Source organism: Suricata suricatta, chromosome X (genome assembly GCF_006229205.1).
Source record: "Suricata suricatta isolate VVHF042 chromosome X, meerkat_22Aug2017_6uvM2_HiC, whole genome shotgun sequence".
NCBI classification, from domain to species: Eukaryota; Metazoa; Chordata; class Mammalia; order Carnivora; family Herpestidae; genus Suricata; species Suricata suricatta.
This window is the reverse complement of record NC_043717.1, coordinates 11,054,262-11,070,735: the sequence shown is the minus strand read 5'-3', so window position 1 is coordinate 11,070,735 and position 16,474 is coordinate 11,054,262. Positions and strand designations below refer to the sequence as shown.

At 44.5% G+C, this 16,474-nt stretch overlaps 1 protein-coding gene and 1 long non-coding RNA gene across 4 annotated transcripts in view; one reads left to right on the top strand and one right to left on the bottom strand.

Annotated features, from left to right (window-relative positions):
• BMX (BMX non-receptor tyrosine kinase) overlaps positions 1 to 16,474 on the bottom strand; it is a 52,701-nt gene that overhangs the window by 1,164 nt on the left and 35,063 nt on the right. For all 3 annotated transcript variants that reach the window (XM_029930392.1, XM_029930394.1, XM_029930395.1), the window contains exons 14-18: positions 15,641 to 15,812; positions 12,445 to 12,661; positions 11,515 to 11,579; positions 6,511 to 6,629; positions 3,065 to 3,222 (exon numbers count right to left, since the gene is read on the bottom strand). In XM_029930392.1, coding sequence (XP_029786252.1) covers positions 3,065 to 3,222; positions 6,511 to 6,629; positions 11,515 to 11,579; positions 12,445 to 12,661; positions 15,641 to 15,812 — 731 coding nt within the window. The remainder of the gene's footprint in view (positions 1 to 3,064; positions 3,223 to 6,510; positions 6,630 to 11,514; positions 11,580 to 12,444; positions 12,662 to 15,640; positions 15,813 to 16,474) is intronic.
• The window catches only part of LOC115283910, a 53,647-nt gene continuing 40,281 nt past the window's right edge, over positions 3,109 to 16,474 (top strand). Inside the window, exons 1-2 of the long non-coding RNA XR_003905090.1 lie at positions 3,109 to 3,280; positions 8,450 to 8,536. This is a non-coding gene — a long non-coding RNA (uncharacterized LOC115283910). The remainder of the gene's footprint in view (positions 3,281 to 8,449; positions 8,537 to 16,474) is intronic.

The following is a 16,474-nucleotide window of genomic DNA, read 5'->3' as shown; positions in this document are numbered from 1 at the left end:
AAGAGCCTTCATGTACATGGACAAGAACCAGCCAGAAGACACAATGGAAGAGAATACTCCACTTACAACAGCAACAACACCAAAATAAAATACAGACAAAAATGTACTCCCCCATGCGGAAAACTTTAAACACTGCTGAAAAACACAAACGTAGACTTGAGCACGTAGAAAAACATTGCTTGCTCTTGAACAGGAGAAATCAATATCACAGAGATGTCGAATTTCCCTAGTTAAAATATAAACTGAATACCATCTCCTCTAAAATATGAACCAGCTTGCTTCGAGCTGGACAAATGAATTCTCTAGTTCATAGAATTTTAAAGTATGAAAAAAGAATGCGTGAAACTAACGCGGCACTGTGCGGTAGCTACACTGAAAGTAAAATGTTTAAAGATTTCTTAAATGAAATTTTAAAACTGTATGCAAAAATAGCTAGGAAAGGTATTTAAAAAGATTAGCCATGACGGAGTGCTAGCCTACCTAGGAGGAAAACGTATTATAAAGTCTCTATAATTAAAACAACGTGCTGCAAGCACAGGACTAGAGATGAAGAGCGGAAGAGAAAGCCCCCAAATAACCCCAAATACATATGAAAGTTTCCTATGTTAAGGGATATTAAGACACCATTAGATGCTCTTATCCCTGGGATGACATGGTCTTGTAATAAATGGTGTGCAGCGAGCAGGCAGTCACTTTGAAAATGAGACCTTTGGGGCCACGCTTTATACCATACACGGTAACAAACACCAACTAGATCAGAGATCTAAATGTAAAAACAAAAGAAACCATAAAAGTACTAGAGGATAATCTGAGTGAGTGCCATTATGACCAGGGTGTGGGGCAACCTATAAAACTTTAACTCAGTTTCCAGAAGCAATAAAAGCAAATGCTGATACAATTAACTATATTTAAAAAAAAGTTTGCATGGCAAATACCACCATAAAGATATACCAATGCCCTTAAAAATATACCTCCTGTGTAATGAAAGATGTACATGTAAAAGCTGCACTAAATGCCATTTCTCATCTATCAGATGGGCAGAAATCCAGAATGGTCTGTCTTGGCGAGATGGTGGGAAAACAGGAACGTGGATGTGGGGTAACACCGGCAGAGGGAATTTGCTCCTTATTTTGTAAGGAAGAAAGGGACACACACACACGTACACACTCACTCTTGTGCAAAGAAATATGAGAAAGATAAATTGGAATCTAATAAAAATTGTGAATGTTCTTCTAAACATTGTGAAATAAAATATTTAAAAAGTTGGGGACCAAAACGTACAAAGCGGTCACTATATGCAGAACCTTCAACTGGAAGTTGACTCGGTGCAAACCCTCTCCACGGACCAACTGGGGAAAGAAGGCGGTTTGCTCCTGCCCAGGGCCTCCTGCCCATCCGAGGGTGCGGCCATGTTCCCAGGAGCCAGAGTAGGAAGGGCCAGGCGGGTTCGGGACGTCAACTCCCAGCCCTGTGTGCTCCTCCCACCCATCTGATAGGTGACAGCAGTAGGTCACCTTGGTTGGGGGCAGTGACAGGTCTCTAACTCCATTCTGACCCCATCTGACCCTCTAGCGCTGCCTGAGCCTCTCAGCACCAAGGACACTACGTTGGGGCTGGCGGTGGGGGGACAGCTTTATTCCAAGTGCCGTAAGGTGGGAAATGAGGAAGGGTCCACCTTCCAGGAGGGAATGTTCGGCTAAATGATACAAAATTAGTGCGCGATACTGTCAGCCACTCTTCCCACGTGGGAGCCTAGGCTCCAGCGCAAGAGATGAGAAACTCTTGTAAGTTGTGTGGGGCACTTTATTCCTAGCACCAAGTACAGTGCTTGGTGCATGGGGGCTCTGTAAGTACACAACAACCAACACGTAGAGGACTTACTGTGTACCAGGCACTGCTCTAGGGACTTAACAGCATTAACTCATTCAATCCACGCAATAATCCTAAAAGTTAAGTGCTATTTTATAGTGAAGCACAGAGATGGCAGGAGGCTTATACAAGGTCACACAGCTCGTATTCCACCCAGACATCTGGCTCCAGAGTCCACATGCTTAACCCCGACACCAGTTGCCTTTTGCCAGTGAACAGATGAACAAATGAACGAGTGAAGACACGAATGCAGCATTATCTCCCTCTGTCAAGGAGGCAGCGCCATATAATGCCTACGAGCTATTTTTAGATTAATGTTCTTAAAAATCCCCCCTATTATGATGTGCTCTCCAAAGTCTTCAGTGGCTCTCCATTGCCCATAAAAAGTAAAACTCACCGTCTCTCTGTTGTTCCGTCTGCAGGATCTGACTCAGACCTACTCTTCCAACTAACTCTCAGCCCTTCCAACACCACGTACAGCCAAGCACGCCGTGTCCTTCTGGCCTCACCTCCGCTTCGGCGCGTCTCACCTGGCCACGCTGTGACAGCGGCTCCACTCACCTAGCTACGGACAGTCTGCCGGGGTTTCCTGACCCGGCTCAGATAACAATGCCTTCGGAAGCGGGGCTCCCTCTCCTTTGACCTCTTTCTGCACTTGCCTATGTTTCTAGTTTGCACGTATAATTATAATCTGCTTGATGTTTTCAGTCCTATCGTGTGTGTGTGTGTGTGTGTGTGTGTGTGTGCGCTCGCGTGCACACGCACGTGGCCACATGTTCTCTCTTACACATTTTCTACTTGAGGAGAGACCCCACGGTGTCGTGGTTAAGAACAGGGCCTCTGACACTAGCCGGCCTGCCTCTTACTAGCTATGGGACCTTGACCAAGTCACTTGACCTGGGTCTCTGTCTCCTCTTTTCTTGGTTTTGGATGTGGCAGTGCCTACTTCATAGCATGTTGCCTGATAAATAGATGAGTTAATATTTACAAAGTTCTTAGAACAGTGCTGGATAGAAGTTAAATTGTTGGCACCTACGTTGCTACGTTGCTCGTTTTAAATTACAAACACTTGTGGGAAGGGGCCCAGGGCCATTGCACCCGCTCTGCGGCAGGTGTTTCCCCTCACAAATGCCTTGCCCCGTGGCGTCCCGGGGCACCTGATGCGCCTTCCTCCTCCCCCACGTGGTGCACTTGCCTCGTGCCAGCAGCTGTACATGATCTGGTAGACGGTGTCCGACGCCAGTTGGGGGCGGTACAGTCTGTGGCCCTGGGAGACCTTCACCACCACCTGGGAGTTGTCATACAAGTCGTAGGGCTGCTTCCCCAGGCTGAACACTTCCCACATCAGGATCCCTGCAACCGCACGAAGGGCGACCAGCAGACAAAAAGGAAAGAGAGCTGACGTCAGAAGGTACGGAGCTTGCCGAACGGGCTTCACACCCCGGGTCAGGAAGGTCACAGATGGGAGCAAGGCATCCCTGGGAAACAGGACAGGGTATGGAGGGTGGGCCTGTGCCATCACTTCTGGAGCCCAGGTCCCTTCTCCGGGTTCCCTGAGGCCCAGGCGCCTGTTCTTGCCGGTAAACAGGTCAAGGGCAAGGGCGGCCGCAGCGGGAGGTACTCGGCCCAGGATTCCAGGACTACTTCAGGGAGGCGGCTGAGACCTCCTCGCCCACCTCTCACTGTGACAACACCCCCCATCTAGCTCCAACCCGGAAGAGTGATCCAAGGCCTCGCCCTTGCTTTCTCTCTGCCTTAGCAGTTGTGTGCAACAATTTCACTGCACAAGTTACCTCCCCATGGAAATTCACAGATAAAACCGCGGACAAAATTCCTCCTTTTTGCCTCGGTGGTTCCTAAGATTTTGTGAGTTGTGTCCTTTTAAGAATCTGATAAAAACCATTGGTTTTCTCTTGGGGAGGTCAGTGCACAGCATTTTTGTGTTCAGTTTCTGGGTATTCACGGTGTGCTGAAGCCCATCCAAGAGCACTGCAGACTCCAGGTTAAAAAACCGGGTTCTGGTCGTGGTGGTCGAAGGTGGCAATCGGTCGGTTAGCTGTGGCCTTTGAGGCTCAGTTCTGCCGTTTATAGGCCGGGCAAGTTTCTTAACCATTCTCAGATCAGGTTCCCTGTCTATAACAGGCGGATATATGCACATCACAGAGTTGCTGTGAGCATGAAATAGGATTAAAAAATGCAGAGCACATAAAGTGCACCAGGACGCTTCACATGCTAAGCGGTGGCCAGTGTGCTGCCATCCTGATCAAACCAGAGAATTTCAACAGCCAGCTAGCTTCAAAACCTTGGCAAGCCCGAAATACGTTAGAAGGAAGAAAATTATTCTAGAACCGTAACTAAAGCACTACAAAATTTCTTTGACTTTTCAGGCTATAGATTCTATGTAAAATATTTACAAAAAGGCAATATCACAAGTTGCCGGGGCTGTATTTTTTAAAAATTACCTTCTAAAACAACCATCCAAAAGTGTACAGCCCTTCACGGTCGTGTCTTTGGAAGGCTAGCCACTTATCCCCAAAATAATACCATTGCTTAAACTATCTGGGGGACTCCTCCTTTGAGAATTGCTGTCAGAGGCCCTGTTCATTTAGAACGTCCTCATTGGAGACAAATTACTTAAGAAAGGATTTCGTTTTTGGAAACAGTCGGAAAATATCTGGGGCCACCTTGTAGTGCGTAGGGTGAGTCATCAGCCGGGTAATGCAACTTTTTGGCCACAAACAAGCTGTAACTATTGAGTAAGGATACTGATTTTTTTTTTTAGTGTTTATTTTTGAGAAAGAGGTAGAGCATGCGGGGGAGGGGCAGAAAGAGAGAGGAAGACACAGAATCTGAAGCAGGCTTCAGGCTCTGAGCTGTCAGCACAGAGCCCGATGTGGGACTCAAACTCACAAACTACAAGATCATGACCTGAGCCAAAGCCAGATGCTTAACCCAGTGAGCCATCCAGGCGCCCCAAGGATACTGATTTTTAAGAGCATCTTTCATAAGGTGTGTCGACACAAGGAGATTGAAACTAGGTAACACAAGGTAATCGGCCTCAAAGGTTATTGAGTATTCACCACAGCGTTATCTTTGTGGGGTTTTTTTCTGTGTATGTCGGATTATTTTTTTAAGTGAACAATACTACTTTTACAAAAGTAATAGTTATTTTAAAAAATTGCATCACATCAAAAAATAAATGGCTAACAGAATTTTCTGCTATTCATGCAGTCTTTTGGATGTCACATAAAAAGTCAAATTATGCTTATGGACTAAGACAGACATGAAATAGGCTCAGTTGCATTTAACACACCCAGAACTTTATGATCGTCCAGATCCAGAATAAATAATCCAGGCCTGACATCCCTGGCAATGTGGAAAACTATCAGAAATCTACCAAATCGCAACTTACAAATTGTTTGTTTTCTGATTACCTTTAGCAAATTTCAGTAAAGCTCTTTTACTAAAACAAGAGTCAGCAAATCTTTTCTGTGATGCATCACATAGCAAGTATTTTAAACTTTGTACGTTGTGCAGCAGGAATGACAAACCCAGAGACAATCCGGGAACGGGTGGGCATGGCTTGCTCCGGTAAAACTTCATCCACAGGAACAGGCCGCCAGATTTGGTCCTGGGCCGTGGTTTGCTGGCCCTCGAGCAAAGGATGAATTTTAACAAGGACACTAATTGAAATTAGCAAGGGCCAAAGAAAGCATCGAGCCGTGGTTGGTATCAGCTCCGCGCATGCCCAAAGAGCAGGTCGATTTGGGAAGGAATGGCCATCATGGCCGCTTTCACACAGGAAGTCGATGACTACATTTGAAACCTTTAAACATTTTGGACTCCATGCAAATCCGCTTTTAGTTTTCAATGACTTTTTAAAAACTGTTAGAAGTCAACAATAGCCAAATCATGGAAAGAGCCTAAATGTCCATCACCTGATGAATGGATCAAGAAGATGTGGTTTATCTATACAATGGAGTACTACATGGCAATGGGAAAGAATGAAATCTGGCCATTTGTAGGAAAGTGGATGGACCTTGAGGGTGTCATGCTAAGCGAAATAAGTGAGGCAGAGAAGGACAGATACCATATGTTTGCACTCATAGGTCTAATAGGAGAACAGGAGAAACCTAATGGAGGACCAGGGGGAGGGGAAGAGGGAAAGAGTTGGGGAGAGAGAGGGTCGCAAAACCTAAGAGACTATTGAATACTGAAAACGAACAGAGGGTTGAAGGGGGAGGGGGAGGGGGAAAAAGAGGTGGTGGTGATGGAGGAGGGCACTTGTGGGGAAGAGCACTGGGTGTTGTATGGAAACCAATTTGACTATAAACTATTTTAAAAAATAAATAAAAGAAAACTGTTAGAAATCTTAAGTGGAAGAGCTTTGCTCTCCCGTGATTTGATACAAAGGTGCTAGCAGGGTGAAGATTTTTCCAGGATTCCGGGCAGACATCCTGACGCTGGCCCAAGGAAAATGGTCACGATCACCTTCGAGCTCTTACTTATGTCAGGCCATACAGGTAATTTCACAAGTGTCCAGGGCTTTTTGCTAAAAATGGGATGTTACTGCACTTGTGGCTTCCTGTTGTGGAAGCCAGCTTGCGACATGGGGCTGGGGCCCGTGCCGCCACCGCTTACCGAACGCCCACACGTCTGACTTGCTGCTGTATTTGAAGTAGTGGAACACCTCTGGGGCTGACCACTTGACTGGAAATTTCGTCCCTACGGAACTGACGTACTGGTCATCCAGAACATACCTGTGGGGAAAAAGTCAACACAGACCTTAGGTCACTGGGCCGTGCAAAATGAGAAGACCCGGTGGGCTGCCATGGCCTCTGTGACAGTATAGGCTGATTAGGGTCACAGAGACCCCATGGTCTTAGCTGAATGCCTCAGGTTTTCTAGATCTTTTGCTTCCTTTTCAATGTGTAGCTTAGCTAAGAGCTGCTGATGACTTTGATGCTTTAAAAAATTATATCTAACTTGGCAGATAACAAAATCGGAATGCAAAACATTTGGTAAGTATAGAAAAGCACAAAAATGTAAGCATGAAATTACTCAGAATCTCACCCCAAAGATATTGTAAATCTACCATTTTTGGTGATGGTCATGGATAGGGGCACTTTTGGGGAAGAACACTGGGTGTTAAATGAAAACCAACTTGGTAATAAACTATTAATAAAAAAAGATACATTTTTGCTTGTACTTTCCAATCTTTTATATATAATTTGAACAAAATTGGAGTTCTGTCTTACTGAGGTTTGCTTTTTTCCCTTAACTGCATATCAAGAATATTTTCCCCACGTGGTCACATTTTCTTCTGGGGCATCATGTTTGATGACTGAATAGTATTGCCTTTTATGGATTAACATTGTTAATGGTTTAACCTTGTAAGTTGCTTCTAATCTGTTATAAACAATGATGAACAATAATATCCTATGGAGATATGGAGACCAAAACTACATATTCAAGGCTATGCACTATATAATAGTGATAAAAATAGAAGCATCCTCATGTCCGCATGTTGAAGAGCAATCACATATGATACGGTCCAGGGGCACCTGGGGGCTCAGCTGGCTAAGCATCTGACTCTTGATTTCAGCTCAGGTCATGATCTCATGGTTTGTGAGTATGAGCCCTGTGTCTGCACTCAGAGCATGGAGCCTAACTGGGATTGTCGCTCTATTCCTCTCTCTCTACCCCTCCCCCACTAATTCTCTCTCTCTCTCTCTCTCTCTCTCTCTCTCTCTCTCTCAAAATAAATAATCTTAAAAATATGATATGATACATTAATACAGTAAAACAGTATACAGCCATGTAAACAACAAGAAAGCTCTATATTTACCAAAATAAAAAAAATGCCCAAGGAAAATGGGTATATGCAAAAGCAGGTATATATAATGTAATCCCATTAAAATGTATTTTAATTCCACTGTAGTTAGCATGCAGTGTTACATTCATTTCACGTGTACAATATAGTGACTTACAATTCCATCTATTACTTGGGGCTCATCAATCCCCTTCACCTACTTCACCATTGTTGTGAGGACAAACAATAAATGCACATATTTGTGCATGTGACCGGGTGTACTTAGGAATAAGGGATGGAAGGACATCTGTCAAACGTGTTGGTGGCAGTTACTCCTAGAGCCGAACATGAGGGGAAGGGGTGGGGACAGATGCGTGTTCACTTTCTACACGATTGCTCTAAGACCAAGCATATATTATTTACATAACTAATAGAGGGGAACCCCCTATGTCTCCCTAGAAAAAAGCAAATGAATAATGACTCTTAAGAAAAAAGGAAAAGAAAAATTATGGAAACTGAAATTTTGGATATATTTCGTGGGAAAACTATACACATCAAAGGTGTGCTAGAGATATTTACTGTAATTTAAAGTGTCAGATAAAGCTGGTTTTGAAAATCATTCTTTGAAATACTAATAATGTTAATATTTATATTATGTTAATAATATCTTTAACATATGAGTATATTAATAGAACAGAAAGATTAATAGTAGTAACAAAAGCACTTTCACAGGATTACATAAAACGCCTTCCATACTTCCCTCTCCAGAGCCCCTCACCTCCTCTAGACCCAGACACGGCGCTGGCGCTGCGTTCTGCTCATGGCTTAGACCTTCCTTCGATGATCAAGATTCAGGTAAGTCACAGGCTTCTGAATAGTGGCCCCACAGGGCCTGGTGTGTGGCCTCCAGGATTCCTTGGTCAGTGCAAGACCTTGCATCCCCCCTTTCCTGAGCCATGAAGAACTTGACAGTATATTCCCCGGATGCTGCCATAAAGGCCAATACTCCCGCCTCAGGAACAAGGTGGGGATCAGTTCCCTGTCCTGGGAGCCTCGCCCTGTCCTGTGAGGCTGTGAGAAGCTTTTTCTCTTATGCACCGAGAGCTACACATTTGGGGTCTTGGTGTAGGAGACTCCGTGTGTGGGTGGTTGGAGTGATGGCAAGAAGCACACAGCCCAAGGGACACCTTGACGATGGTGAGAGTCCCAGAAGAAGAGTACTTCCTAATACTGAATTGTGGAAAAGACTTAAAACTAGATCTTCCCGGGGCACCTGGCTGGCTCAGTTGGTAGAGCATGTGACTCTTAATCTCAGGGTTGTGATTTTGAGCCTCACATTAGGGGTAGAGGTTACTACCCAAATAAACTTTAAAACCAAATTCAGATGGTCCTATGGTGTTTTAGGGCTATGTTTGCTAAATATAGAGCTAGCCTTGGTGAACTCCGCAGACGTCTTTGAAACGGTATTCCTCCTCAGAATTATGGGAGTTTTTGTTGAATTGACACAGCTTTATAGCTGTATTTTGTCTCCGTTTTGAAATCTACTTGCTCTTGGGACTGAGGTGGTCATTTTTGAGGGCAGGTACTATCCCATTTATGTCAGTATCTCCTACAAGGCCTTGGCACTTAGTAGGCACTCAGTAAACATTTGCTAAATGGAAAGGCCAACATGTACAACTTTGTTTCCTATATAAACCCATGAAAACTGGCTCTGAGGCTCAAATAGTCTGAGGATTCAGAGTGAAGAAAATGGAAGACCCTTTTAAAGTGCTATCATAAAATAGTTAATTCCAAAATGAACTATTGGGACTTCATCAACATAAAAAGTTTCTGCACAGGGAAGGAAACAATCAACAAAATGAAACGGCAACCAACGGAATGGGAGAAGATATTTGCAAATGACATATCAGATAAAGGATTAGAACCCAAAATCTATAAAGAACTTATCAAACTCTACATTTAAAAAATCCAGTTTAAAAAAAAAGGGCAGAAGACATGAATAGACATTTTCTAAAGAAGACATACAGAGGGCTAACAGACACATGAAAAGATGCCCAGCATCACTGATCATCAGGGAAATACAAATCAAAACTACAGTGAGACATCACCTCACACCAGTCCGAATGGGTAAAATTAACAACACAGGAAACAATAGGTATTGGCAAGAATGCAGAGAAAGGGGACCCCTCATGCACCTTTGGTAGGAATGCAAACTGGTGCAGCCACTGTGGAAAACAGTACGGATATTCTTCAAGAAGTTAAAATAAAAAATAGAACTACCCCATGACCCAGTGGTTGCTAGGTATTTACCCAAAGGATACAAAAATACTGATTCAAAGGGGCACAGGTACTGTGATGCTTATAGCAGCACTATCAATAGCCAAACTATGGCAAGAGCCCAAATGTCCATCGATTGATGAATGGATAAAGAAGATGTGGTGTACATACACAATGGAGTACCACTCGGCCGTCAATAAGAATGAAATCTTGCCACATGGATGGATCCACATGGATGGAGCTAGGGTGTATTATGCTAAGCGAAATCAGTCAGAGAAAGACAAATACTATATGATTTCACTCATATGTGGAATTTAAGAAACAAATAGATGAACATATGGGAAGGAAAAAAGAGAAAGGGAAGCAAACCATAAGAGACTTTAAACTATAGAGAACAAACAGGGTTGCCGGAGAGGAGGTGGGCGGGGGTGGTGGGGATTAAGGATGGCACCTGTGATGGGCACAGGTGTTGTATGTAAGTGACGAATCTCCAGATTCTACACCCAAAACCAACTTCATCATATATGTTAACTAACTAGAATTTAAATAAAAACTTGAAGAAAAAAAGTAATTTCTATAAATCATAAAGTGGTGGTAGAATGCTAACAAAGAGAATCTCAGAGTTTATTTTTTTAAATCTTTTTTATGTTCTTTACTTATTTTTGAGAGACAGAGAGAGACAGTGGGAAAAGGGGAGGGTCAGAGAAAGAGAGAGATAGAGAATCTGAAGCAGGCTCCAGGCTCTGAGCTGTCAGCACAGAGCCCGATGCGGGGCTCAAACCCATGAACCTTGAGATCATAACCTGAGCCAAAGCCGGACGCTTACCTGACTGAGGCGCCCCTCTCAGAGTTTATTTTTGTGCTTTACTTGGTGATACAGAAAATTTAATAACATGCCAACAAAAACTCTCCTAGTGTTAATTCTATGCCTATTTGGTTTTTTTAAATTTTTAAAATGTTTATTTATTTTTGAGAGGGAGCTAGAGTGTGAGCAGAAGAGGGGCAGAGAGAGGGAGACACACACACAAAATCTGAAGCAGGCTCCAAGCTGTCAGCACAGAGCCTGATGCAGGGCTCAAACTCACAAACTGCGAGATCATGACCTGAAGGCAGACGCTTAAGTGACTGAGCCCCCCAGGCACCCCTATGCTATGCCTATTTGAATGAATATTAAGAGAAAAGCAGAAAGGTCTAAAGGAGCCTTGACTGAGTTAAAAATATATAATATATACATATTATGTATATAATGTATTTATCCCAATAATCGGACTATAACATGTTATATTTGAATATCTAGGATCTTTCATGAAATTTGTTTATAAGTTAAAAAAATATTTATCAGAGTTTTGAAAGAATGAAAAGGGACTTTGGATAATTTCTGAAGAACAACTGTGTCTTCCAAGGGAAGAAATGAGGTAAAACATGTTTCATAGGCGGTTCATAGGCGCCCCGATTTAGAGCACATTCTGTAGCGCTGCAACACCTTCAATTCTGATGGCATTTAGCTGTGAACAGAGACCCGTCTTTCATTGCTTGCCCCTTTGCAGCTGGCTTACCTCGTCATCCCAAAGTCAGACACTTTCACCGAGAGATCACTGTCTACCAAGCAATTCCGAGCCGCCTTTGGAGGAAACACAAAATTACCAAAGAGTAAAAGTGGCCAAGAGTCTCCCGACATTAGAATCCAACACTTTCCTTCTCTTGGTGGAGTTCTCACGCAATCTGAGATGGCCCGTCAAACCCCCAAATGTGGAGAAGCTGTCTTTTTTCCCTTTGCAATTTTTCAAAATGAAAACGTGCGCCCCTGAGTATTTTCATGCACGCAACCATCCTGGTCAAACAGCATGAAAGGTATCACACGTCAACCCAGAGCCTCAGCTCGTCAGCAAGAAGGGAAAAATTATTTCTAGGGTTTCCTTCTCCACCATGGGGGTAGCCTGCAGTAACAGGAGCTTTGAAGGCATAAATGCTGTACCCACCTAGGTGCACGGCCAGTTTACCGTTCAGAACAAGCAGATCTCTACAGATAAATACCAGTGCCTACCAAGCAAAACGTTCCCCCACCCACCCTTACCCAAAGATGCACACAGATTTCATTCCCTTCTGGTTTGGTGTTTCTCAGGTATGATCTTAATTCACTGCTTTGGCATCAAGCCCGTTCTGGGGTGAAGGTGAAGGTCAACTTGGGTTTCACGGGTTCCGAGAAACACTAAATTGACCAAACTCCTTCCTTGGTATCCATTTTCCTCCACACCACTACACGGCTACACACATCCTGATGGCTTCTTTTGCTCTTTCTGTGCTGCAAATCTTTGATTTAGAAATTGTGGCTTTTACTACAAAAGCGTCATGTGCTTGAGCAAGTGTCGAGTGAGCAAAGTGAACGTGGAGATGCCCCTCCGTGCTGCCCTTCCCAACGGCCCCATCGCTGGAGGTGGGGACCGGGGATTGCTTGCTTTCTCTGAGCGGCCAGTGGCTTTGCTTACCAAGTCCCTGTGTATGAACTGGTGACTCTCCAGGAAGGCCATGCCCTCACACACGTCGTAGCACATTTCTAAGAGCTGAGAGGTTTCGAGCTGTTTTCCGTGACTCTTCAGGTAATTCAGCAGGCAGCCATTGGTTATATATTCAGTCACTATGTATATGGGGTATCTCTTTGAACACACTCCGTAGAATTTCACCAGCTTGGGATGGCTGAGTTTCCTGGGAACAACAGATTTTCAAAGTTTCAGTATTGAACTTCCCCCCTCCATTTTCCGGATGTCCTGAAGAAGAACCACTCTTGGGTTTTTGCTTGTTTTAATGTCTCCCCTTTGGCTTGAACAGAGAAAGAGAGTTTTGAAGTTCAAGGAAAAAGCTGCCTCCTCACTGTAGCCGAACATGAAGGGTGCAGCAGAAAGGAAAACAGGTGCCATGTTAGGGAAGTGAGAGTAGGCATGCTTTTTTCTTTTTCAAAAAAATTCATTTCATAGTTTCAGCACATTATCTTTCAATAATGAGTTTAGAGAATAGTAACTACATGATGTAGCACTTCTGGAAGGCCCTGACCCCGCTTTCAGTGTTCGTCCCCTTGTCCACGGAATTGATCAGTTTACGGGCTGATTCCTTAATGTTCAGTTGTGCAAAGTAAATCTAAATCTAACATGTCAGAATTTTTAGAATTTTTAAATAAACAAACATGTATTAAATACTAATTTTTTCCTTCTTTTTTATGTTTATGTATTTTTGAGAGAGAGAGAGAGAGACAGAGAGTGAGTGGGGGAGGGGCAGAGAGAAAGGGAGAGACAATCCGAAGGAGGCTCCAGGGTCTGAGCTGTCAGCACAGAGCCTGACGCGGGGCTCGAACCCATGAACCGTGAGATCACCACCTGTGCTGAGGTCGGACGCTTAACTGACTGAGCCACCCAGGGGCCCCTATTTTCTTCCTTCTTAGTGTAACTATAGGGACATGCCTTAGGGGGTTATTGAAAGTCATGAGCTTGGATATGCCTCTTTCAGCCATTTTGGAAAATGGCACAGAGCTCAGCATTGCTCCATTCAAAGAGAAGGCTAGTGTTAGGACAAAAGTCCATCTCCCAGTAAAAGCTGTTCCTTGAGCAAATTCAGTCACTGACCATGGGGCACATGATGGGAACAGCATGTCAACTGATAACGCCCACACGATAGGCCTCAATTTGACTCTCACATCTGGGATGTGACATTTCCCCCTTAGGGTACAGTTCGATCTCTTTCTTTATGACTCAGTGGTTTGTTAATGGCTTTTTATGATTCTGTGTGATAACCAGCCCTCTAACTGCAAAAACATGTTTTCAACTTCTACCATGACGCAGGGGTTCTACCATGAGCCTAAGGGAGTTTCTGCTAGAGTTTTCTGTCCTACAAAAGGAGGACACCAAGGGCCCCCTCCCCAGTTTTGACGGTACAATTGCCAGAGGCACGGCAGGCTACGGAATTTGTAGGGGCCAGTACAAAATGAAAATGTGAGGACCCTTATATGAACTTGATTACAAATTCCAGGTTGGTGACATCACATCAGTAAGCCAAGCGCAGAGCCCTTCTAAGTGCGGCCCCTCCTCCCCCGAGACCCGCACGCAGCGAGCCCGTGAAGCCAGCCCTAGGCGGAGGCCTGTGCTCACGCAGTCTCTCTGCTTCCAAACCAGCCTGCGCTTGTGGTCAAAGTGATTGTCCTCACTATCCTGGCACCTTCGGTCTCCATGGAAGAATGACTAAGGAGATGGACTCTGGAATGTCTGCTGGGTTGGCATCTCTGCCTTGCCATTTTTACTAGCTTGGTGACCTTGGGCACGTTACGTGACATTTCTGTGTGTCAGTTTCCTAGAAAAGAGAGATAACCATAGGACATTCGACCCAGGCTTCTTATCAGGATTGAATGCAGTCAGATTTATTAAGTGCTCGGAGAAATGCCTGTAACTGCCATACAGGGGTTTATGTCAACATTTATATAATTTGGTGTTATTTTGTGTTTTTGTGTTATTACCCTGCAGCAGGCCAGGATTGGTGATTTCAACTACCTTTGACCAAAATCCTGCTGTGGCATTTTTGTGTTGATTGGTCTCTAAAGGCAGGGGGGCCAGCTGTCCCAGTTTGCCTAAAGTAGGAACGTCTCAGGCAAACCTGGACGGTTGGTTCAGAGTCTGATTCACCATGTTTACAAGAAGAGGTAGAATCATTAAAATAATTCTTTGTATTTACATTGATAAGAGAGAGAGAGAAGGGAGGGAGGAAGGGAGGGAGAGAGAGAAAGAGACAGAGACAGAGACAGAGACAGAGAAAGGGAGTTCAGAGAGGAAAACAACACATCTGCGTTGTGCACTGTTTAGGGAGCCAAGGCCCATTGGGAAGGTTATCTCCATTTACCAGATGAGGAAAGAAGTTGGGTGAGAAAGGACTTCTGTCAGACTGTACTGAAGGTACCAGAAAGGAAAAGGATATTGCCCACAGGCCATTAGTTTTCAGTACTGCTTAGTCCTGGCCACCAGAGGCTCCTACCCTTGGGCATGTGCTTTGCAGCGCCCCATCCTGTTCCTCACCCCACCACGCACCTCCCCAAAGGACTGGGAGGCTGAAGAGCCAAAGAAACATGCCTACTCAGACCCCATGCTTCCCTTTTTCTTGATCACCTTTGGGTACCAAGACTCTAAAATCCCCCATTCACAGAGTCCTGATACTCTTCCAGGACCTGTGTAGACTCTTCCTGGGCCCGTCCCCCAAGAGTAAACCATGTGATTGGTGTGCCTATCCCTAACCACCATCGTTAGCTGGCGGATAGTTGTTTGTGGGAGACACAGCGGGAGCTTGGAGGTACTGAATGCTATGTCTCCACATAAGTACCGAGTACAGTGCAGGACAGAGCTGGGGGTGGGAGGAGAAAGGAGAAGGGTAGAGTTGGGAGAGGTGATATGGGCCAGGGGCTGGTTTCTCGGAAGAGTCTTGAGAATTCTAAACTTGAATGTGGCCTCTCAGGTTGCTATGAAGGTATCCTTGTCAAGGGAGCGGAGAACTGATTTCATTTAACAGTGTGTCAGCTTGATTTATAACTTCTAAATGTGCCTATGATATGTGGAGTCTTGCTCGAGGCCTTGCAAATGTTAGGGACAGACCTGTTAGCGTGAATGTCCTCCCCCGTAAGCGCCACGCTGCCATTCCTCAGGAGGAACTTACATCATGGTCTGGGCCTCCTGAAAGAATTCATCTTCTGACATGGAGCCCTCCTTGATCATCTTAATGGCAACGTCATACTGTCCCTTCCATTGGCCCAGGTGGACCACTCCAAACTGACCGCTTCCTAGTTCCTTCAGGAGGGTAAGCTCTTCTCTTTTCAGTTCCCATATTCCTAATAAAGCAAGACGGACACTCTTTAGGATGAGACTAGAAGGCTCTGGGGCCAACAGCTTCCCACGTGATTTCTTCAACGAGTTTCACATTGACAACAATAAGACACTTTAAGTTGATCACTTAAAAAAAACCAAACCCTTAGCGATGTGGTCTTATGACCACATCTGATGCCACCAGGACAAGACTGTTCATGGAGCAGCTATGGTTGTTGACAAAAAGGCTTAGAACACTTTGCCAACTGGGAGTATCGTGGAAATACCTGGTGTCAAAAGGTGCTCGATGCTCTTAGCTTGGTAAAAAAAAAAAAAATCATGACATTTGATTTTAAGGCAAATGAAACTGTGATCTGGGTGGATGTCCTTATCCTAAGTACACAGGATTAAACACCGGCTCCCCTGAGCTGGCACAGAATCCTGGAAGAAGAAAGGACAAGTGATGGGGCTCTAGCAGCTAATGGTTGGGTTTAATGAAAGGACAAACTTGACAGCCTTTTCGGTAAGGCTGAGGAGATTACAGAGTTAGTTTCAGAGTACAGAAAGGGTGGTGTTTTTTGATTTTTTATGAAAACGATCAAACATATTAGAACTGAAGCCCTCCCTGGCATAACCTGAATGGGACCTCCTTCCGGTCTTCCCTTGTTTTTTAGTAAATACATACATA